This window comes from Brachypodium distachyon, chromosome 2, assembly GCF_000005505.3.
Source record: "Brachypodium distachyon strain Bd21 chromosome 2, Brachypodium_distachyon_v3.0, whole genome shotgun sequence".
NCBI lineage: Eukaryota > Viridiplantae > Streptophyta > Magnoliopsida > Poales > Poaceae > Brachypodium > Brachypodium distachyon.
In genome coordinates this window covers 39,021,479-39,042,234 of record NC_016132.3, presented here as the reverse complement: position 1 = coordinate 39,042,234, position 20,756 = coordinate 39,021,479, and the positions used below count along the sequence as shown (strand labels likewise).

Here is a 20,756-nt window from a genome sequence, read left to right as displayed (position 1 = left end):
AGCACCTTTTGGTACTGATAAAATCTTCAGAGAGGGCTTCGTGTTGTGTAAGGTGGCGAGTGTTGTCTCGGTCAAGATTTTTTACTCTGACTACGGCTTCCCATTCAATAACTATGGTACCGTCATAGCCAGGGACAGTATGGATTGCCAATGCGTCTATGTATTCCGGCGCGACAAGCACAATTGCCATTTCATTTTCTCAAAGGTATTACCTTTCCCAACTGCTAAATGAGAACGCCTTCTACTTTTCTGTGAACAAATCTACTTGGTTGGTGATATGCTTTAGTGTTTTTTCTTGGAAAATATGTTATTAGTTTATTTTACAGTATATATTTGGATGATGAACCTGATAGATGGATCTACTAGTTTGTTCTGCTGGTATCTGTTTCATGTAGTGTTGACTTTAAAGATCACCGATACTTCAATTGTTTGTAGCGAATAATTTAGCACTAAACAAAATGAACCTGAAAATTATCTATTCTAAGAACTATTCCTTTTTTTTTTGCTTATTACAGTATCCAACACACTTCTAGACACATAGTTCCCCACACTTGTATTTCTTGTACTGTCGCTTTCTCTGCTTCCCGTATCAGGCATCTGAGAAATTGCTACATCTTGAATTCTTTTACATTGGCAAATTCTTAACGGAGTAGCACATGCATGTTAATTATCAGGTGAATGACTCTTCATTGTTGTTTACTTGTTTGTGATTCATGGGCAGCGCACTCTCTTATAGCTACATCTTAAAATATAACACCAAGGTAGTCGGCGGTGCTATATATATGCAAGTTTACGTGATTCTAAATCAAGTAGGATAATTTAACCTAGACGATTCTCAAGTGAATATTAACTTGCTGCAAATAGGGTTTTAAGTGCAGTAAATCAGTATACTTATTTGGACTATTATATACTCACTCATCATGTTATGTTCTGGGAAAATTATGCAGGAATGCCATTCATTCTAGAGTGTATTTCTTGGAAAATATGCTATTTGTTTTTGTGCAGTATATACTTGGATGACGAATGTGGTCGATGAATATATTAGTTTGTCTTGCTAGTATCTGTTTCATATGATGTTGATTTGAAAGACCACAAATACTCTAATTGTTGCCTTATAGCGAATAGTTTTAGCAGTAAACAAAATGGACCTGAAAATTATCTTTTCCAAGAGCCTTGTTTTGTGATTCAAACGTAACTAACACCACGAATCTATCTATGCAAATTTCTTTTGCAGGATGATTCGTTGATTTTGACTGGCCTGAAGAGAGGACTGATGATATTCGATTAGATAGTCTTTGAAATTGCTCTAAAGGTAACAGATGTTTGTCGTCGAACGGTCAAGGTTGGAAGACTTTGCTAAGGCTGGGCGTGCTGCGAATCTGGGATGTCTCAGATGAGCTGCTGGAAGTACGACACTGCTGCTACTTGTGGGGAATCTGGCACGTCTGCAATAAGCTGCTGCTTGTGCAGAAGTATAAACCTCGTGCGAGATCTCTAAAGTGTGTGGGAAGTTACACGGAATCCCTCAGCATTGCAAATAGCCGATTCTTGAGGTTTCTGTCAATGTTGGTGTAGCCTCCAAACCAGAGACTTGATAATGGAGTGGTTCTGAGGGATGCTACAGGCCGATTATTTTTTGCTGCAAATTGAGCTGACGCACAAGAGGTAAAATTGCTAACATGCTGGGAGGGTTTGCTAACAAGAGAAACTGCATATGTTGGTTTTCTGAAACACCAGAATCCTCACTTGTCAATAGGTGATAGACATACAAACAAAAACAGTATTGCAAAATATACTCAAAACAACATTGCCATCGACAACACATGGAGCTTGCAATAGTGACCGGATTAAAAAAAATAGCTTAATTACAAGGAGCACAACTTCGGGATTTCATGCCTATCATTGATCGTATGGAGAGGTGCCTTGCTATGTGTTCTTCCGCCCTGTCCTTTGGGGGGCACGGTTTGGTTGTCAAATCGGTGCTTTTGGTTCTTCCGACTTACACCATGAGTGTCCTGCAGCTCCTGGAAACTACCAAGTTAGAAATCAGCAAAAGGTTGCACATCTGTTTATGGGAAAAATTGATTTTTTGGGTAAATGCTAGGCGCTGGCAGCTTGGGATCAGGTTTATAGGTCTAAGAAGAAAGGTAGGCTGTTTTTTTTGTATCTTGCAGTTATAAAAGAGGCTCATCTTAAGAAACATCTTCGTAAATTTCTCAACTTTCTTTATATTCCCTGGATGAATTTGGTTTGGAATCTTTATGACTCTAATCACGCCCCAGGATCTTTGGTTACAAGAGCCCAGAGGCTCCTTCCGGTGGAAGCATGTCATCAGTCTGACTCCCAAATTCAAGGCCGTCGCTTCCTGTTCCGTTCGTGATGGTGTCACTATCTCCTTTTGGCACGAAAAGTGGAATGAGGCTCCTTTGGCGTTGCAATTCCCCCGCTGCTTCTCCTTCTCTAATGATAGTGCGATCTCTGTCAGAGATGCTGGTTGTGCCGAAAATACCCAGGACCTTTTTCTCTCCCCATTTCAGAGGGTGCCTACCAGGAGTTTCAGGACTTGCAGATAATTATCAGGAGTGGCGTTCTCTCAGTCTCATGACATCTGTGGTTCTCTTCGGAGCAATCAGCGCTTCTCTTAGCGATATTACAATTCTTCTTCCATGGTGGGAGAGGGGAGGACGACAGCATCGGAAGAAGCAGAAGCAAGAAGAGGAGCAGCAGGACTCTAGGTTCAGTGACTACGACCCGAAGCAGGGGAAGCACGTCTTCACCCGTTTCCGCCGCCACAATATCGATCTCGATGCGGAATGTACGTAAACCACGCCCCCTTTCGATGTTTGTTCCGGATTTCATGTTTCAGTCCATTGTATTCTGGTGGTCTGTACGAGTTTTAGTATTTTTTACCTGAGATTAAATCCTTTTGGATCATAAGCGCCCCCAAAAATATAAAATTAGAGCATCTACAGCGCTGTGCTTATATGCTGACGCCAGGATAAAAATACCGGCCAATATGCAGTTGTGAACTCTAATCCTGGGCTCATCCATGGCATTTCTACCAAACGAGTCGTCAAACGTTTCATGATTTTTTGGCCTGCGGCATGAAAAGCGGAGGCAGCCTTAGCGTCTGAAATTTGTGACTAGCATTGGAAGTGGGGATTCTTAGCTGATTTTTTAATTTTCTGTTTTTTATTTTTTATTTTCTGTTTTTAATATATATGCAATTTTGTATGATCCAAAATCCAGTATGCTAATTTAACCAAGACTGTACTCAAGTGAATATTCTGTTGATGCAACTATGGTATCAAGTGTAGCAAGTCAATATGCTTGTTTGGAATATTTATTACTCTTATTATTATGTTCTGGTAAATTGTACAGGAACACCATTCGTTCTATAGTGTTTTTCTTGAAAAAAATATGTTATTTGTTTATTTGTACAGTATATACTTGGACGTTGAACATGATCGATGAATATATTAGTTTGTCGTGCTGGTATCTGTTTCATATGATGTTGATTTGAAAGGCTACCAATACTCCAATTGTTTGCCTTATAGCGAATATATGTTTTTGACGGGAATTATAGCGAATAATTTTAGCAGCAAACAAAATGCACTTCAAAATTATCTATTATAAGAGCCTTGTTTTGTGATTCAAACGTAACTAACACCTTGAATCTATCTATGCAAATTTCTTTTCAGGATGATTTGTTGATTTTGACTGGCTCAAAGAGGGGATTGATGATATGCGATTCGACACTTTGAAATTAATTTAAAGGTAACGGATGTGAGTGGTATAGAGGTCAATGATGAAATACTGAGCAAAGGCTTGATGGTGGTTGATGGCATCTTCAGACTGTAATTTTCGCCCAAACATTGGGTTGAAATGAAAACACTTGTCAGCATGCACAGCACACTGGATCTAACTACACATTTATGACTAACACGGTGGAGGGTACTGTTGAGATCAGGATCCTTGAGGTACCTGTTGAATTCCATGGGAAAATCATCGCTCACACTTCCAGCGTTTGATGCGACATTGTGCTGCATGATAACAAATTGAGTGGCATGTTAACTGCTTGTGACATTGGAGTCATGGAAACAGCACGCAGCGTAGTCCGTGTCTCTGTGGATGAGAAGCTGCTGTTGACTGTTGCCACTGCTGTAGATGGTCTCGACACTGTTGAGTTTACTCCAAGGCGCAACGGTCATGAGCAAGAGAAAATCATGGAAGGTAACTATAAGATGGAAGTGAAGGTCACTTGGTCCATTGTGTTCTTCTGATGCAATTTCTGGTGTGCGCTCTTCACCCATTTTATATGGCAAATTGGCAATTGAAGCTTTCAATCTATGTATGTATGCCATTCCATGAAACTCACCTGCCTGATTGTTTTATTTTTCGTGCTGCAGTTTCTGTCAGTTTTTTATACATAATTCTTCGTAGTTTTAGCATATGCACTGATCTATTTCTTTAACTGCTATATGACAAACAAGAAGTTGCAGATGTTAATGGTGTCATTGCTGCAGCATTAGATCGCACCAACCCGCATCTACCTGGCCACCTAAAGGATTCAGTTAACATATATATGTGTTGACATTGAGTAAGTTCATCTTTGTATGATTATTCGCCGCCTTGTATGTTTCCATGGTATTTCTACCTTGTATGTTTGCAGAGCATTCCTATATCTTTGCAGCAAGATTTATTTCATCTTCTTTAATATATCTTACTGAAAACAAGTCGGTGGTGGATCCTTGGAGCCCCCTTGCACGACCTGCTGACAGTTGGGTTAGCACCAAACCTAATGCCTCGTCGGTTATCATCCTGGTCGAAGACGGATGTACAACAGCCAAATCCCGGGAAGATGGATGCTGTGATGGTATAATTCTATAAGAGCGTACATATGCCAAAGTTTTGCAGTAGGTTCAGTACTAGGAGTACATCCATGGTTGAAGATGCTTCAAAGACAACAGCTGGATTAACTGAATGAAAGAAGAGAAGCCAAGTCAACAACAAGCAGTCCAAGATTTGGCGGTGTTGGACTCCGCTTAAATGTCGGATTTGGGTGTGGCTCGCGGCTGCTAATCGGTGTTGGATGGCGGATCGCTTGGAGCGCCGACATCTCCCTTTCAACGCGCTCTGTCCGCTCTGCGATCAGGCCCCGGAGACTCTGCGGCATCTCCTCTTGGACTGCCCTTTCTCCAAATCGGTCCTTCATGAGGTCTTCTCTAAAGCAGGCGTGCTTCGTTGCTTACCCCGCCCTTCGGAGGACCTCTCGGAGTGGCTTTCCAAGGGCGCTCTTAGGCTTCGTGGCAAGGTCAAGTCGGTTCGGTCGCTCATCAACCTCTCCCTTTGGCGCATTTGGCGGCTCCGGAACGATTGTGTCTTTGAAGGCGCTCGACCGGTGGCTGCGCGTCTTGCCGAGGATATTCTTGGGGAGGCCGACCTTTGGAGGGCCGCGGGCGCTCGAGCTCTAGAGCGTCTCCCCCTCCCCGCCCCCCCCCCCCCCCCCCCCCCCCGCTTAGCTCTGTTCTCTTTGCTTTGCTGTACAGTTTTCCTCTTGTTTTGAGGCCTGTTGGGTCTCACCTTTGCCCCTTTCGTATTTGCGCTTCTTGCGCTTTCTTCTTAATGAAAATGACACACCGCTCGGTGTGTTCGAGAAAAAAAACAAGCAGTCCAAGAATTCTGCATCCCACCTGTGGCACCAGATTCAGATAATCAGCTTAACCCCTGGAGTGGAAGACACGTTGATACGAAAGTGGACATGCCAATTGGAGTTTACTACTATTCAAGAGCAATATTAGCTAACTCTAAAGTGCAATTTGAAGATCTAACTTGACCATCAGGAATTCTGTGTAGATACCAAACCGCTCTTCTTCTGCCTAGGCTAGTTCTTCAAAGAAAACAAAGTGCCTGCAGACTGGCCAAGGGACAACATAGCTCCGCGAGGATGGTCAAATACATGATCTAGCCTACAACATAGCTACACGAGGATACCCATACACCTGCTTGCTCAATGTCATTCTCCCGTGAAGATTTGGGACAAGATTATCCTTCCAAGATCTGGAAAGATGAAGCCAAATGAGCGGATCTTCAGTAATTCATCACACCGCCCTAGGTGGATTAAGCGACTGAAAGCATATGTCGCAGCAGCTGAATGTTGCCAAGTGAATTCGAGTTGTCTAACTTGGTGAATGTTGTATCGGTCAAGATTGTTTCCACTGACTGGCTATCCATTAAATGTCCATGGTACCGTCTTAGCCAGGGACAGTCTGGATCGCCAATGCGTCTATTTATTCCGGCGCGATAAAGACAATTGCCAGTTGATCCGTTCAAAGGTATTACCCTTTTTCCTGCTAAATGAGAGCAGCTTCTACTTTTCCAGTGAGTATAATTTCTCAGTTGGTGATATGCAGTAGTTTATTTCCTGGCTTTTAGTGACAGAACTAGATCATAAAACTTATTTGTGTCTCACGGTATCTAATACACTTCTAGACATAATTCCCCACTGATGTATTTCTTGTATTGGTGCTTTCTCTGTTTCGCCATATAATAAATTGCCACATCTTGAATTGGAAAATCCTTAATGGAGATGCACATGCAGATGCGTGTTAAGCTTCAAGTGAACGATTCATTCATTTTTTTTGTTTGTGATTCATAGGCAGCACACTCTTTAATCAGAACATCTTAAACGTCAACACAAAGGTAGTTGGCAGTGAGCTATGCAATTTTGTTGGATTCTAAATCCAATATGATAATTTAGCCAAGACTATACTCAAGTGAATATCATGTATGTGCAAATATGCTACCCAGTGCAGTAAATCAACATGCTTATTTGAAATATTGTATAGTCTTCATATTATGTTCCGGGAAACACTATTCATTCTACAGTGTTTTCTTGAAAAATAAGTTTTTTTGTACAGTATGTACTTGGATGATGAACCCGATAGGTGGATATATTTGTTTGTTGTGCTGGTATCTGTTTCATTCCATAGCGTTTGCAAACGAGATGCACCTGTAATTACTATCCTAAGAACCATGTTTTGTTGTAACACAATAAATCTATCCATGGAAATTTCTTTTGCAGAACGATTCGTTGATTTTGACTGGCCCGAAGATAGGACTGATGATATACGATTCAATATTCTTTGAACTTGATCTGAAGGTAACGGATGTGAGTGGACGAAAGGTCAAGGATGAAAGACTTAGCAAAGGCTTAATGGTGGTTGATGGCATCTTCAGACTGTCATTTGCACCCAAACATAGGGTTGAAACCGAAGCACTTGTCAGCATGCACAGCACATTGGATTTAAACTACACATTTATAAGGAACGCAGTGGAGGGCACTGTTGAGATCAGGATCCTTGAAGGGCCTGTTCATTTCCATGGGAATATCCTTGCACGCGCTACCAACGTTCCATGTGACATTTTGCTACATGATAGCAAATTGAGTGGTGTTCTAACCGCTGGTGACAATGGAGTTTTGCAGACAGCTCGACGCGTAGTCGGTGTATCTGTGGATGAGATGCTGTTGTTGACTTTTGTGGCTGCTCCAGTTGGTGTCACTACTGTTGAGTTTACTCCACGGCGCAACTACTATGATGAAAAGAAAATCATTTGCGGCAACTATAAGATGCTAGTGAAGGTCACTTGGTCTATTGCGTTTTTTGATGTAAATTTCTGATTGTGGAGGAGGCGGCGAACCTCGGCGTGGGGGCTGACGGTGGTGAAGGCTCGTTCGCTGGCGCCGTCACCGGTGGAGCCGACAGAGGAGATGGGAGAGCGGGAGCATCCCGTGTCGGGCACGGGCTGAAGCCATGAATAGGGCAGAAGGCGATGGAGACACGACGTCTACGGTAAGTTTGCTGGCGTCCCTTGTGGTCCATGGCGTAGGTAGTCGGAAGAGGATACAGAAGATGGGGACTAGATCCTATATCAACATTCCTTGCCTTGTGGCAATTTTCCCTTCTCTGTCTTTGCTTTGTGATGGTATGTATGTGATGGTACAACTACATGCGTGATAACGTGTTAAAAGTAAGAGTAATTGAGAATGAAAAACCGCGTGTTCTTTCATTGATTGATTCTAATTAATCTTGATACTAACTTAATTAAACTTGCACACGTTTAAAGGGCCCCCCGTTTAAACAGTGAAAATTTCACCATCACAGTACGGCAAGGAGTAGAGTACTACTGCATTACACTCCTTTGCTTTATCGAGGTCGGATTCGGGCCGAATTTTCTTCCGCGGGCCCACAACCAAGCGGTCGAAGTGTTAATAATATCACCCTCTTTCCCCGTCCTCGATCAAATAATCTCTGGGAGCCCCCAAAGAGCCCTAGCTCGATTCTTCATCTTCTCCCATGGCGGGCGGCGATTCTCCTTCCTCCATGGCGGTAGAGGGGAGGAGTAGGCGGGCGGATGCGCGGTAGCGGACGAAGCAGAAGCAGGAAGAGGAGCAGCAGCAGGCGGAGGTGAAGAAGAATCCTCTGGACCCTAGGTTCAGCGACTACGACCCCAAGCAGGGGAAGCACGTCTTCACCCGCTTCCGCCACCGGAACTTGGACCTCGACGCGGAGTGTACGTACGCCCCCCCCCCCCCCCCCCTCCCCTTCCCCGTTCGTTCCAGATTTCCTATGGATTCGATGTGTTGAATTGCCCTGTTAGATCAACCACCCAACTGTAGCCCAATGTTGTGATTCGACATTAGGTGATCTGTAATCAATTGCCACCACCTAATTTGACTCAAGCTGCACCAAACAATGGAGTTTGATTTTTTGTTTCTTCACGTAAACACTAGTACTAGGGGATTAGACTCTGCGCAGCCATGTTTTGGAAGCCGAATCCTGTTCTTTTTGTTTCTTCACATAAACACTAGTAGGTGATTAGACTCTGCGCAGCCATGTTTTGGAAGCCGAATCCTGTTCTTTTTGTTTCTTCACATAAACACTAGTAGGTGATTAGACTCTGCGCAGCCATGTTTTGGAAGCCGAATCCTGTTCTTTTTGTTTCTTCACATAAACACTAGTAGGTGATTAGACTCTGCGCAGCCATGTTTTGGAAGCCGAATCCTGTTCTTTTTGTTTCTTCACATAAACACTAGTAGGTGATTAGACTCTGCCCCGCGATGCTATGGAATCCGAATCCCCGAAAGGCACCACGGGGAAGGGGTTTTGCAGCCAATGTTCATGACCCAGTGTCTTGCATATCCCAATGTCTAGGGTCAAATTATGATGCTTTATTGCTATGTTGATGGATACACCTATGACAATTCTTCTAGCTCATTCTATGCTCTCTTTCATACATACGCCGTTTGATTCATTCATTGATTGCAATTTGTAGTAAAATAAAATTGGGAAACAATCAAAGAGGTCCACTTGTTTCTGTTTGCAATGGACCATTCCAATGTGTATTTTATATATTTTCTGCGCCTTGAAGTGACTCTTCCTTTGTTTTGACAGCAACTTTTGGTGCAATGCACAATACGGATAGAATCTTCAGAGAGGGCTTCGTGTTGTGTAACTTGGCAAATGTTGTGTCAGTCAAGATTGTTTCCTCTGACTATGGCTACCCATTCAATGTCTATGGTAACGTCATAGCCAGGGATAGTATGGATCGGCAACGTGTCTATGTATTCCACCGTGACGAGGACAATTGCCAGGTCATCCGCTCAAAGGTATTACTTTTTTCCCCAATTGCTAAATGAGAATGGCTTATACTTTTCTGTAAGCGAAACTACTTGGTTAGTGATATTCTTTAGTTTACTCGTGGCCGCAGACAGAACTACATCATAAATTTCATTTGCCTCTTAAAATATCCTATACACTTCTTGACACATTAATTCCTCACTGGTTTATTTCCTGCCTTGGCGCTTCTCTGTTTCTCATATCAGTAATCTGATTTATTGCCACATCTTGATTTATTTATTTTTGGCGAATTTGTAATGAGATGCAAATGCATGTTAACCGTCAAGTAATAAATCTTCATTGTTGTTTGTGATTCCTAGGCAACACACACCCTCTGATAGGAACATCTTAAACGTTAACACCAAGGTTGTTGGCACTGAACTATGCAATTTTGGGGATTCTGAATCCAATATGATTAATTTAACCAAGACTATACTGAAGTGAATATTATTTTGCTGCAAGTATCGTGCCTAGTGCAGTAAATCAATAGATTGCTATTACTATATACTGTTCATATTGTGTTCTGGGAAATTATGCAGGAACACCACTCATTCCATAGTGTTTTTTCTTGGAAATACAGTATATACTTGGATGATGAACCTGATAGACGGATCTATTAGTTTGTTGTGCTGGTATCTTTTTTCATTTTGTTCATCAATACTTCAATTGTTTGCCTTGCAGCGAATAATTTTAGCAGTAAACAAAATGTACATGAAAAATATCTTTTCTAAAAAGTATTTCATAAAATTTATATGTCTCTTACAGTATCCAATACAATTCTAAACACATAATTCCCCACTAGTGTATTTGTTGTATTGTCGCTTTCTCTGCCTCACGTATCAGTCATCTGATAAATTGGCACATCTTGATTTATTTTCTTTACATTGGCAAATTATTAATGGACTAGCACATGCATGTTAATCGTCAAGTGAATGACTCATTGTTGTTTGTTATTCGTAGGCAGCACACCCTTTTATAGGTACATCTTAAAACATACTCCCTCTGCTTCGAACTATAAGACGAAGTTTATAAAAAAATCTACCAACATCTATAACTCTAACTTAGTTTTATTAAATCTATCATGGTATATATTTTCATAGTACTTGTTTGATAGTGTAGATATCAGTATATTCTACTATAAAACTAGAACAAAACTACAACATCTTAACGGAGGTTGTAACACTAAGGTAGTTGGCAGTGCACTATACATTATGCAATTTTGCGTGATTCTAAATCAAGTATGATAATTTAACCAAGGCTATACTCAAGTGAATGTTATGTTGCTCCAAAAGGTTATCAAGTATAGTAAATCAATATCCTTATTTGTTTATTTGTATAGTATATACCTGAATGATGAACGTGATCGATGAGTATGTTAGTTTGTCAGGCTGGTATCTATTTTGTATGACGTTGATTTGAAAGATCACCAATAATCCAATCGATTGCCTTGCAGCAAATAATTTTAGCAGTAAAGTGCACCGGAAAATTATCTATTTTGGAAGCCTTGTTTGTGACTCAAATGTAACTAATACCATGAATCTATCTATGCAAATTTCTGCAGAATGATTCGTTGATTTTGACTGGCCCGAAGAGAGGACTAGGACTGATGATATACGATTCAATATTCTTTGAAATTGATCTGAAGGTAACAGATGTGAATGGCTGAAAGGTCAAGGATGAAAGGCTTAGCAAAGGCTTAATAGTGGTTGATGGCATCTTCAGACTGTCATTGCCGCCCAAACATAGACTTGAAACGGAAACACTTGTCAGCATGCACAGTACATTGGATTTAAACTACACATTTAGAAGGAACGCGGTGGAGGGCACTGTTGAGATCAGGATCCTTGAGGGGCCTGTTCATTTCCATGGGAAAATCCTTGCTCGCACTACCGGCGTTCCATGCGACATTATGTTACATGATAGCAAATTGAGTGATGTTCTAACTGCTGGTGACAACGGAGTTTTGCAAACAGCTCAGCGCGTAGTCGGTGTCTCTGTTGATGAAATGCTGCTGTTGACCTTTGCAGCTGCTCCAAGGCGCAACTTCTATGATGAAGAGAAAATCACTTGCGGCAACTATAAGATGCTAGTGAAGGTCACTTGGTCCATTGTGCATTTGTGATGTATTTTCTGGTTGATTTGTCACCCAGTGTGTTCTCTATGTAATATATTCCTTTTAGTGAAGCTAGTTAACGGAACTGGTTAAGGCATGTGCACGAAATTCATCTTCGTACTAGCCAAGTACGTTTGATTTATTTTGTCCAGCACCAGGGTTTTATATTTCAAGCTGCGTATGGTGTTCTCTATGCTAGTGAAGAGCTCAAATGGTTGCAGATGCTTCAAAGACAGCAACCAGATTAATTGAATGAAAATGATGAAGCCAAGTCAACAAGACAAAATCAAAGAATCCTGCATCCCATCTGTGTGGCACAAGATTCCGATCAATCAGCTCAACCCCTGGAGGAAAGACACATTGATACGGAAATGGACATGTCCAAGTGAAGTTTACTACTACGGCTCAGCAGCTACATTTGCTATCCCTGGAGTGCAATTTCAAGAACTAACTCGACCATCAGGAATTATGCCTAAATACCAACTGCTCTTCTTCTGGTTAGGTTAGTTCTTAAAGGCAAACAAGTGCCTGCAAACAGCCCAACGGACAAGATAGCTACAAGAGATACATGATCCAGCCCGCGCAATGGGAGAATATGACTCAATGCCCTTCTTCCTTTTGAAGATTTTGGGACAAGATTATCCGTGGAACATCTCGAAAGGCAGAAGGGAAATGGGCGGACTTTGGCAATCCATCACGTCGGCTTGGTTGATTAAGCAACAGCTGAAAGCATACACATGTCGTCGCAGCAGCTGCATTCGCTCTTGTAATGGCGACCACGTCCCTACTGATGAGACCCTTGTTGTCGGACGGCTACAGTGTCAGTCTGTATAGTCTCTCTAGTTTGATGAAATGAAAATTGGCGCACAAAGAAAATTTGTATCCCTTTTCCTTATTGAGAGAAATATGCGCATGTATTTTCTGTACTTTATATTTATATGTACTCCGTACTTACAGTACTAAGTTGAGAATATATAGCCCATCTGTTCAAACTGAGTGCCTATGCATGTTTGCCCAAACTGACGAAAACAACACGACAGAATATTTATCAGGTCAGTTTTTTTAGAGCTATATAAATCGACGCCGTGGGCCTGTTATTAGGCGGATCGCGGGTATTAATTAGGCCGGCCCATAACCAATCGGCCCAAAACTCGATTCTTCTTCTTCTTCCATGGCGACGGCGGGCGGCGATTCCTAGAGAGGCGGCGGAATAAGCAGAAGCAGGCGGAGTTAGGAAGAGAAGGAGCGATCGAAGAATACGCTGGACCCAAGCAGGGGAAACACGTCTCCACCCGCTTCCGTGTACGTACGTTCTCCCTTTCCCCCGTTCTTCCTGCTTTCCTTGCGAGGGGATTGGATTGTCCTGTGTTCTATCAGCTAGTAGGTTTTATTTTGGGTGGTGGTCTTTTTCGATGCTCTTAGTCTTAGGTCTGAATATGCACCAAACGAAAGGGGAATGCAATCCCCACCACCGAATTCGACCCAATTCCTGGAAGGATTGCGAATCATAAACAACAATGAAGAATCATTCGCTTGACGATTAACACACATTTGCTATAGTACCACGCCAGGCCATCCTTCAGTGTCCTGTCCACACAGGGTGTACTGCGAATCTGGGATGTCTGTGGGTGTCAAGGATCATTCACTTTGATTTCAGAGCTCTGAATTTTTTTATCCATCATAACCGTCAGAGAACAGAAACAGATTAAATTGCTAGACAGCCAACATGAAGCTTCCGTACATATGCAAGCGAGATGCATCCTTCCAGCTCCAGCATTAACTAAGCTGCTTGCTAACAGAATGAAATGAACCCAAAGGAAGACAATAAATACATAATACAGTTACAAGTGCAAGGTTTTTCCGAATTGGCACCAGGAACAAGCAAATCGATATAGAAACAGGGCAAAGTGCTTTACTGCGTATCGATCAAATCAATGTCACTTGGTTGTTTCTTGGAAGTGCAAGAGGGGTGAGATCGATGGAGGCCGGTGTGGTATGAACAACAATTCCAACTCCTGGTAATTAAGCTGAAGCTGCAGGAAAACAGAGTTGTTCATCCAAGTTAACGGACGATTATTTGATCAATAAATCAGGGCCAGAGTTCAACTACTAGCGAGTACATATATAGTAGCAGAGATTATCGGAGGGAGCATCAGGAAAATGTAACTGGTTAAGTCTGTAGAGGACTTCAGAGTTGGATATGTGTTATTTAGATGGCTGGAAAGATTATTTTGGAAAGTGAACTATGTGGTCTTTTGTAATGAATCTTGTAGCTGCAAAAAAGTTCCATGCATGGTGAAACATATAGTATTGTCAGAAGCGAAGAACAGTTTTGTTCCAGCTCTTGTGATAGTATATTACTGTACAATAGAATTGCTAAGACTATATATTGGGCACACGGAAGTTGTGTAGTCATGTCGTTTTTTTTTGTACGGAAGTGAAACAACAAATAAACTTGGGTTACAGTAGACACTAGACAGTCGTATACATGACGGTGCTAACTTTGGGACTACATATACTTATCTCGTGTAGATTGAAAAAACTAATACGCACAAACAGGTATGGGGATAGGCTGCCAACTGCTGCTTAGTTACCTGCAGATTTGAATTGGACGAGGATGGTAATGGGTTGCTAGCTAAACTCGCTAGCTCACTTTCTCAGTCGATCCCGGGCCGGTTACAACTCCTGAATCTGCATGCTCCTCTTCTTCATCTTCATACGATTTGAAGGGACAAGCTGATAAAAAAAGAGAAGGAATGAGTAAGTAGACAATGTTTGGTGACGAAGAGACGTCTCAGTAAATTAATTTATGTCTACACACGCCAGCTGAGAGAATGGACTTACAATGATGATAGATCGCAAGGGTGGGGCGGTTGGGATGGGCGTCTGCTGCAAGCCTCACTGCAGCATCTGCCTCCTCACACTCGTTTGAAGTGCCGCCAGCTGCTTTCTCAGGCCAAAGCCAAACGCCGACTTGCTGGAGGGAAGGGAGGTGCTCCATGCTGACGTCCAGTTCACCACCTGTAATGTGCGATGCTCGGGCAGAGAACCAGAGGTATTCAAGCCTTGGCAGAGCTCCTCGTGGAAACATATATGGCCCAGTCTGAAAACGATAGAAATGGCATACCCTCGAACATGGGTTTGAGGGTATAACAAAATATAATAATCCCTAATAATAAAAGCAAGAAGGTTTCCTTCGTCGTCGTCGTCCATCATGCATCAATTTTCGTGCATGTTCTGATTTTCTGTGTCTCCTTACACTCCATCGAACCTTCCTATTCCTATTCCCATAGTGCTGTCTTCCCGCCGACTCAACTGCCCGCGCAGCACCTCCCTGCGGTGACCGTTCTCGATACGTGTCTGCGCCGGATTAGATTATCTTGCAAGAGACGAGCAAAGGGGTCCAGGGCTGATCGGCGCTATCCACCGCCGCACAGTTCCTCGTGCACTGCGTCACCACGTGCTCTGACGCCAACCACGGCGGGCGGGCGGCGTGGACTGGGTGCCATGTCCGTGGCCACGGCTTCTAGCATCGGCCCCGAGATCATTTTGCTTGAATGTCCAATTATATTGTTATGTTTTGTATAAACATGAATTTTCGCGTGCACATGTTTAAGAGACCGTGGCAACGCACGGGTACTGTACTAGTAGTATATAATAGATAGAATTGCGAAGGCTATATGTTGGGCACACGGAAGTTGCGTAGTCACGTCGTTTTTTTCTTATTTGTACGAAAGTCAAACAACAAATAAATTTGGGTTAAAGTAGACAGTCGTATACATGACGGTGCTAAACTTTGGGACTACATATACTATATCGCGTAGATTGAAAAAATTAATACACACATGCACGTATGGGGATAGGCTGCCAGCTACTGCTTAATCACCTGCAGATTCGAATTGGACGAGGATGGGGATGGGTTGCTAGCTAGCTCGCTTTCTCAGTCTGTCCCGGGCCGGCGGCAACTCCTGAATCTGCATGCTCCTCTTCTTCATCTTCTTCCGATTCCAAGGGAGTATCTGATAAACAAAAAGAAGGAATGAGCATGTAGACATTGTTTGGTGAGGGAGAGACATCTAAGTTAATTAATTAATGCCTACACACGCCAGCTGAGAGAACGGACTTACGATAATGATCGATAAGAAGGGTGGGGCGGTTGGGATGGGCGTCTGCTGCAAGCCTCAGCGCAGCTTTTGCTTCCTCAAACTCGTCTGAAGTGCCGCCAGCTGCTTTCTCACGCCAAAGGATAACGCGGACTCTCTGCAGGGAAGGGAGGTGCTCCATGCTGACGTCCAGTTCTCCACTAGCGATGTGCGACGCTCGGGCACAGAACAGGAGGATTTCAAGCCTTGGCATAGCTCCTCGTGGAAACATAGATGGCCCAGTCTGAAAATAACCGAAACCGCACTCCCTCAAACATGGGAATGCATCAGCGCCAACGATGAACCTTTCTACGCGAGTGCACTGAGCTTTGGTGGTGAATATCTTGAGATCACAGAGAGCGGGCAGCTTCCCAAGGATCTGAATATCAACCTCCAGACACACTCTATCCACACCTAATGTCAGGGAGGAGAGGAGCGGAAGCGATGCTGAATTAATCCAAGTTGGCAATGTCGAGGTACAGTAACAAAACTCAATGCTACTTAGGTAAGGAGGGGGCACCAAGCTGTTCCAGCAGACATCAAACCTTGATTTGCCATCATTCCATATTGTTAGACTTTGCAATTTCCGTAGATTGCCCAGGGACGCCACCAAAGAACTACACACGCTCTCATCATCCACACACACATAAATCTCAAGCACCCTCAGCTCCTGCAACTGGCCTAGCTCTTTCTCAATAGCGGAAGAACCATCAACCCACAGTCCAGTCACCTCTTCTAAGGACGCCAGGTTCCCCATCCCAGTCGGTATTTTTGTATTCTTCCAATAAAGGTGTAGGCACATCAAATGTCTTAGCTGAACAACACTTGATGGCACCACTAATGGCTCCTCTGATCCACTTCTTAAATCCAAAGTCTCCAGAAACTTTAACTTTCCGATATCTACAGGGAGAACGCCAACACATGTACCTCCTACTCGTAGCCCTAGGTACCTCAGGTGCAATAAATTCTCAATTGGCTTAAGATCAATCTTGTGGCCACTTTTCCCAAAATTGCAACCTTCTAAATCCAATACACGCAGAACTTGAAAGCAAGAAAGAGCAGTCTGCATCAAATCAACATCAGTTCTAAAGAGAGTAACAGACCTCAGCTGCGACATACTCGTGACATCAACCCAATGTGTGGTGAGCTCTGACATGCTATTCTGAAAGGATAACCGGCGAACTTTGCTGTGTAAATTATGTTTGCTTTGTTGGGTACCATCTAGTATAGTGACAAAGTTCTCTTCGCTGGACATGGAACATATGAGATCAAGTACCATGTCATGCACACGGCAAGCTACCACCTTATGATCATCATAAACTGGCTGAATCAAGTTTCTATTTGCGAGCTCATTGAAATAGCTCTCCCCGAGCTCATAAAGTCTAGTTTCTTGTTTTCCACCTTGCACAAAGCCTTCAGCTATCCACCTCCATATCAACCGGTCTTTCATAATCTCAAAATCTTCCGGGAATATACTGAGATATAATAAGCAAGTCTTTAGATGAGAAGGTAGGTCATAATAACTAAAGGATAGTATTCTCTGCATGTCCTTCACACTACCACCTTCTGCAAGTCCACGGCCAATAGAATTGTGTAATGTTTCCCATTGATACTTTGGCTTTATCTGTTCATCACTAGTAGCTAAAAGACTAGCTACGGTAATGATGGCTAGTGGTACTCCGCCACATTTCTTCAAGATGTTTTTGGATACCTGTTCCAATTCATGAGGACAACCAGTCTCTTGAGGAAATATTCTTTTATAGAAGAGGCTCTTGGAGTCGTCTTCGCTAAGAGGTTTCATCTGATAGATCATGTCATCACCTGATATGCTGCAAGCTTTAGAAACATTGATGTTGCGGGTTGTCGTTATCACAGTACTACCAAGACCGCTCTCAGAGAAAGCACACTTGATAATTCCCCACGCCTCTTCATCCCATATGTCATCAATTACGATGAGATACCTATATAGGATTTTAAGAAGGTTAGTTTAAAAATCAATCAAGACATACCTAAGTATCTATCAAATTGCAACTGTCTGACATGGAATTCATCACTAAATTAGTTAAGACATATGTTAATTAGCGAATGTAGGGTGATTCTGTCTAGAGGAATTTAAATCAAAGATGTAGATATGTAGTTTGTTACAAAGACAGTGGTTTACTGAAAGATGCATACCGTACAACAATATTGATAGTACAAGGCAGTAGCAGCAGAACTACAAAGAAAGACAAAAACACACTTCGAATAATATGCTATTCACTAACATTTTGCGCTCAGATCTCTTGGACAGAGTAATGGTCAGCTCACCTTTTGTCCTGAAGAAACATTCTCAACTCGTCGATGAGTTCCCCTTCGTCTCTAACAGCTTCATGGATGGCTGCATACTTGTTCCTGTCGAGTTGATGTAAGATCTTCTTGAAAATCCTTTTTATGTCAGGATTGCGAGACACTGTAACAAAAGCTCCGCGGCCAAATTGCCCTTTGATCTTGTCGTACACTGCTTTGGCAAGAGTTGTCTTTCCGATTCCACCGAATCCAACAATCGAGACTGTCTTCACCTGTTGCTTCTCATGGCCGTCTGTCAACATCTTGATCAATTCGTCTCTTCCATCCTCAATGCCAACGAGCTCCGATACATCTCTGTACACAGCCTTGAGGCGGGGATCAATGGTACTCTTAGCCTGGGCGTCAAGCATGTACCTCTGGCGCAGGTCCCCCAACTCCTTGGCAAGCTCCCTGGCTTCGTCCATGGCGTCGGAGATCTCATGGAGAGCCTTACCCCTGCTGAACAATTTCTTGGTTCGCTTGAGGAACTTCTTGACCCTGTTCTTGACGTTGTTGGGGCCACGCTCACGGCCATCGTCGTCCTCCACGCGCACCATGAAAGTATCCACAGCGTCTTCCATGCTGTAGGAGAGCTCCCTGACCTTGTCTGCCCAGATAAGTACCTGATCGTCGAGCTCTTCTCGCGGCTTGTCGCCAACCTTGCGCAGAGCGGCGTGCATCATCTCCAGCTCTGCAAGGAGAGACTTGACGCCTTTCTTCACGCGGTCCTCCAGGCTGTATTCCGCCACGAGCAGGCGGCCGAGCTTCTCGAGGAGGGGCCGCATCGCCCCCGCCGCCACATCCATGGCTTCTCTCTCGCTCAGATCTGTTGGAGGGTGCAGAGCCAGGGGAGGCGCCACCGCAGATGCGAGCCCGGAGCAGCTGTCCGCAATGGATTTGCCTGCTCCCAGATCTTGGTCGCCCTGGGCTGCCTGCTGCGGTGTGGAGTGGCGAGAGAGAGTGAGGTGAGGGAGGGACTGAGGACTGTGGAGAGTGGAGAGAGTGTGAACGACAACGACGACGACTCCGTTGACTCGGCTGACCAAGTCAATTCCGGTTGCTTTGCGCGCTGCCGTCTTACTGCCGAAATATTAGTAGTGTGCTCATGTTCATAAGCATGTTCATAAAAGATCATCTACTTGTCAAAATCTAACCACCCATGTTTATAAGGATTTTATGACCAATGTTTGTACGACTACCATGTCTAGCAACGTTCAGTTTTAATTTTCTTTTTCTAAAACGCATACAACTTTTTAGCCATGCTCTTACAAAATAGTACTCCACTCCACTACGTGTGGAGTATCAGGCATTGGCCTTTTTTTAAAGGTAAATGATCGTTAACGACCGACGGATCGAACACATCCGCGCGGCCGCCTCCTACGCTAGCTAAATACATCACATTTTTTGACGAAAAATAAGCAGCGGAACAAGTGGGTCCTGCCTACGTCGCTCTCCTTTATCCTCCCAAGCGACCCTTCTTCCCAACCTTTTCTCCTTGGAAAAACAACTTCCCGATCCAACCGCTGGATTCCTCACCATCCTGTCGGTGGTGCTGAGAGAGTGTGGACGACGGTGACCGAACGACGACTAATCAGTTGACCAAGTCAATTCGGGTTGCTTTGCGTGCTGCTGTCTTCCTGTCGAATGTTAGTATTGTTCTCATGTTTGTAAGAGATCATCTACTTGTCACAATCTAACTAGCCATGTTTATAAGGATTTTACGATAAATATTAGTACGACTACCGTATGAGCAACGTTCAGTTTTGTAATTTTCTTTTTATAAAACACACACAACATCTTACCCTGCTCGATCTTACGAAATTGTACTCACTCCGATTTTAAATTATTGTCGTTGTTTTAGTTCAAATTAGAACCGGAGAGAGGACTCCACCCCACTATTTGTGGAGTATTAAGACATTATATAGCCTTCTTTTGCGGCTGTCAGTCCCACAAAAGCAGCCAAAATGAGTTTTTTTTAGGACCGCCAAAAAAGGGTCTGAAAACGTGCATTGGGTTCACGATATCGAAAAATAAGCTGGACACCCAGAAACGGTGATTTTTCTGCACCGAAAATCCCAAAAGTCGTTGGGTATAGCCCGTAAAAATGGCAAGAACGGTGATTTTTCAGCATCGTCTGAAATTAAAATTGTGCATGCGTGTCACGCTATTAGAAAATCAGAGCCAAAAACCCAAGACAATGTTTTTACACCGGCCATAAACGGTACGAAACTGTGTACCAGGGATCACGGCATCAGGAAATAAGCTTGAAAATCCAAAACACATGGGCTACCTATACCTCACGAAAACGGCAAAAACTTTTTGTCCGCATTCATCGAAAACTGCCTGAAACTTTGATCTGGGAGCTTCTGAACATCAGCTTGACCGATCGAGAGATATCTCGTGAACACAACTAGCTCCTGGAGAGGAAGACACACTGATACGGAAATGGACATGGCCGAGTGGAGTTTACGATATATACTCTCTCCGTCTCATAGC

At 43.3% G+C, this 20,756-nt stretch overlaps 1 protein-coding gene, 1 long non-coding RNA gene and 3 pseudogenes across 2 annotated transcripts; 4 read left to right on the top strand and 1 right to left on the bottom strand.

Moving 5' to 3' along the window:
• The first annotated feature begins 2,487 nt into the window (after window positions 1-2,487).
• On the top strand, window positions 2,488-4,532 carry LOC100845381 (annotated as a pseudogene).
• A 1,095-nt stretch (window positions 4,533-5,627) lies between these two features.
• On the top strand, window positions 5,628-8,070 carry LOC100845072 (annotated as a pseudogene).
• Window positions 7,815-11,966, top strand: LOC100844764 (annotated as a pseudogene).
• A 985-nt stretch (window positions 11,967-12,951) lies between these two features.
• Window positions 12,952-14,204, top strand: LOC112270643. Its single transcript, XR_002962969.1, has 2 exons — window positions 12,952-13,095; window positions 13,354-14,204. It is a non-coding gene; the product is annotated as an uncharacterized LOC112270643 (long non-coding RNA).
• A 1,287-nt stretch (window positions 14,205-15,491) lies between these two features.
• On the bottom strand, window positions 15,492-19,266 carry LOC100844454 (disease resistance protein RPP13). The gene is made up of 3 exons (XM_014899109.2): window positions 18,243-19,266; window positions 15,921-17,896; window positions 15,492-15,812 (listed from the first exon to the last, which is right to left on the bottom strand). The coding sequence occupies exons 1-3, from the start codon at window positions 19,064-19,066 to the stop codon at window positions 15,721-15,723; spliced, it is 2,892 nt and encodes a 963-aa protein (XP_014754595.2). The 5' UTR covers window positions 19,067-19,266; the 3' UTR covers window positions 15,492-15,720.
• Window positions 19,267-20,756: the final 1,490 nt, after the last annotated feature.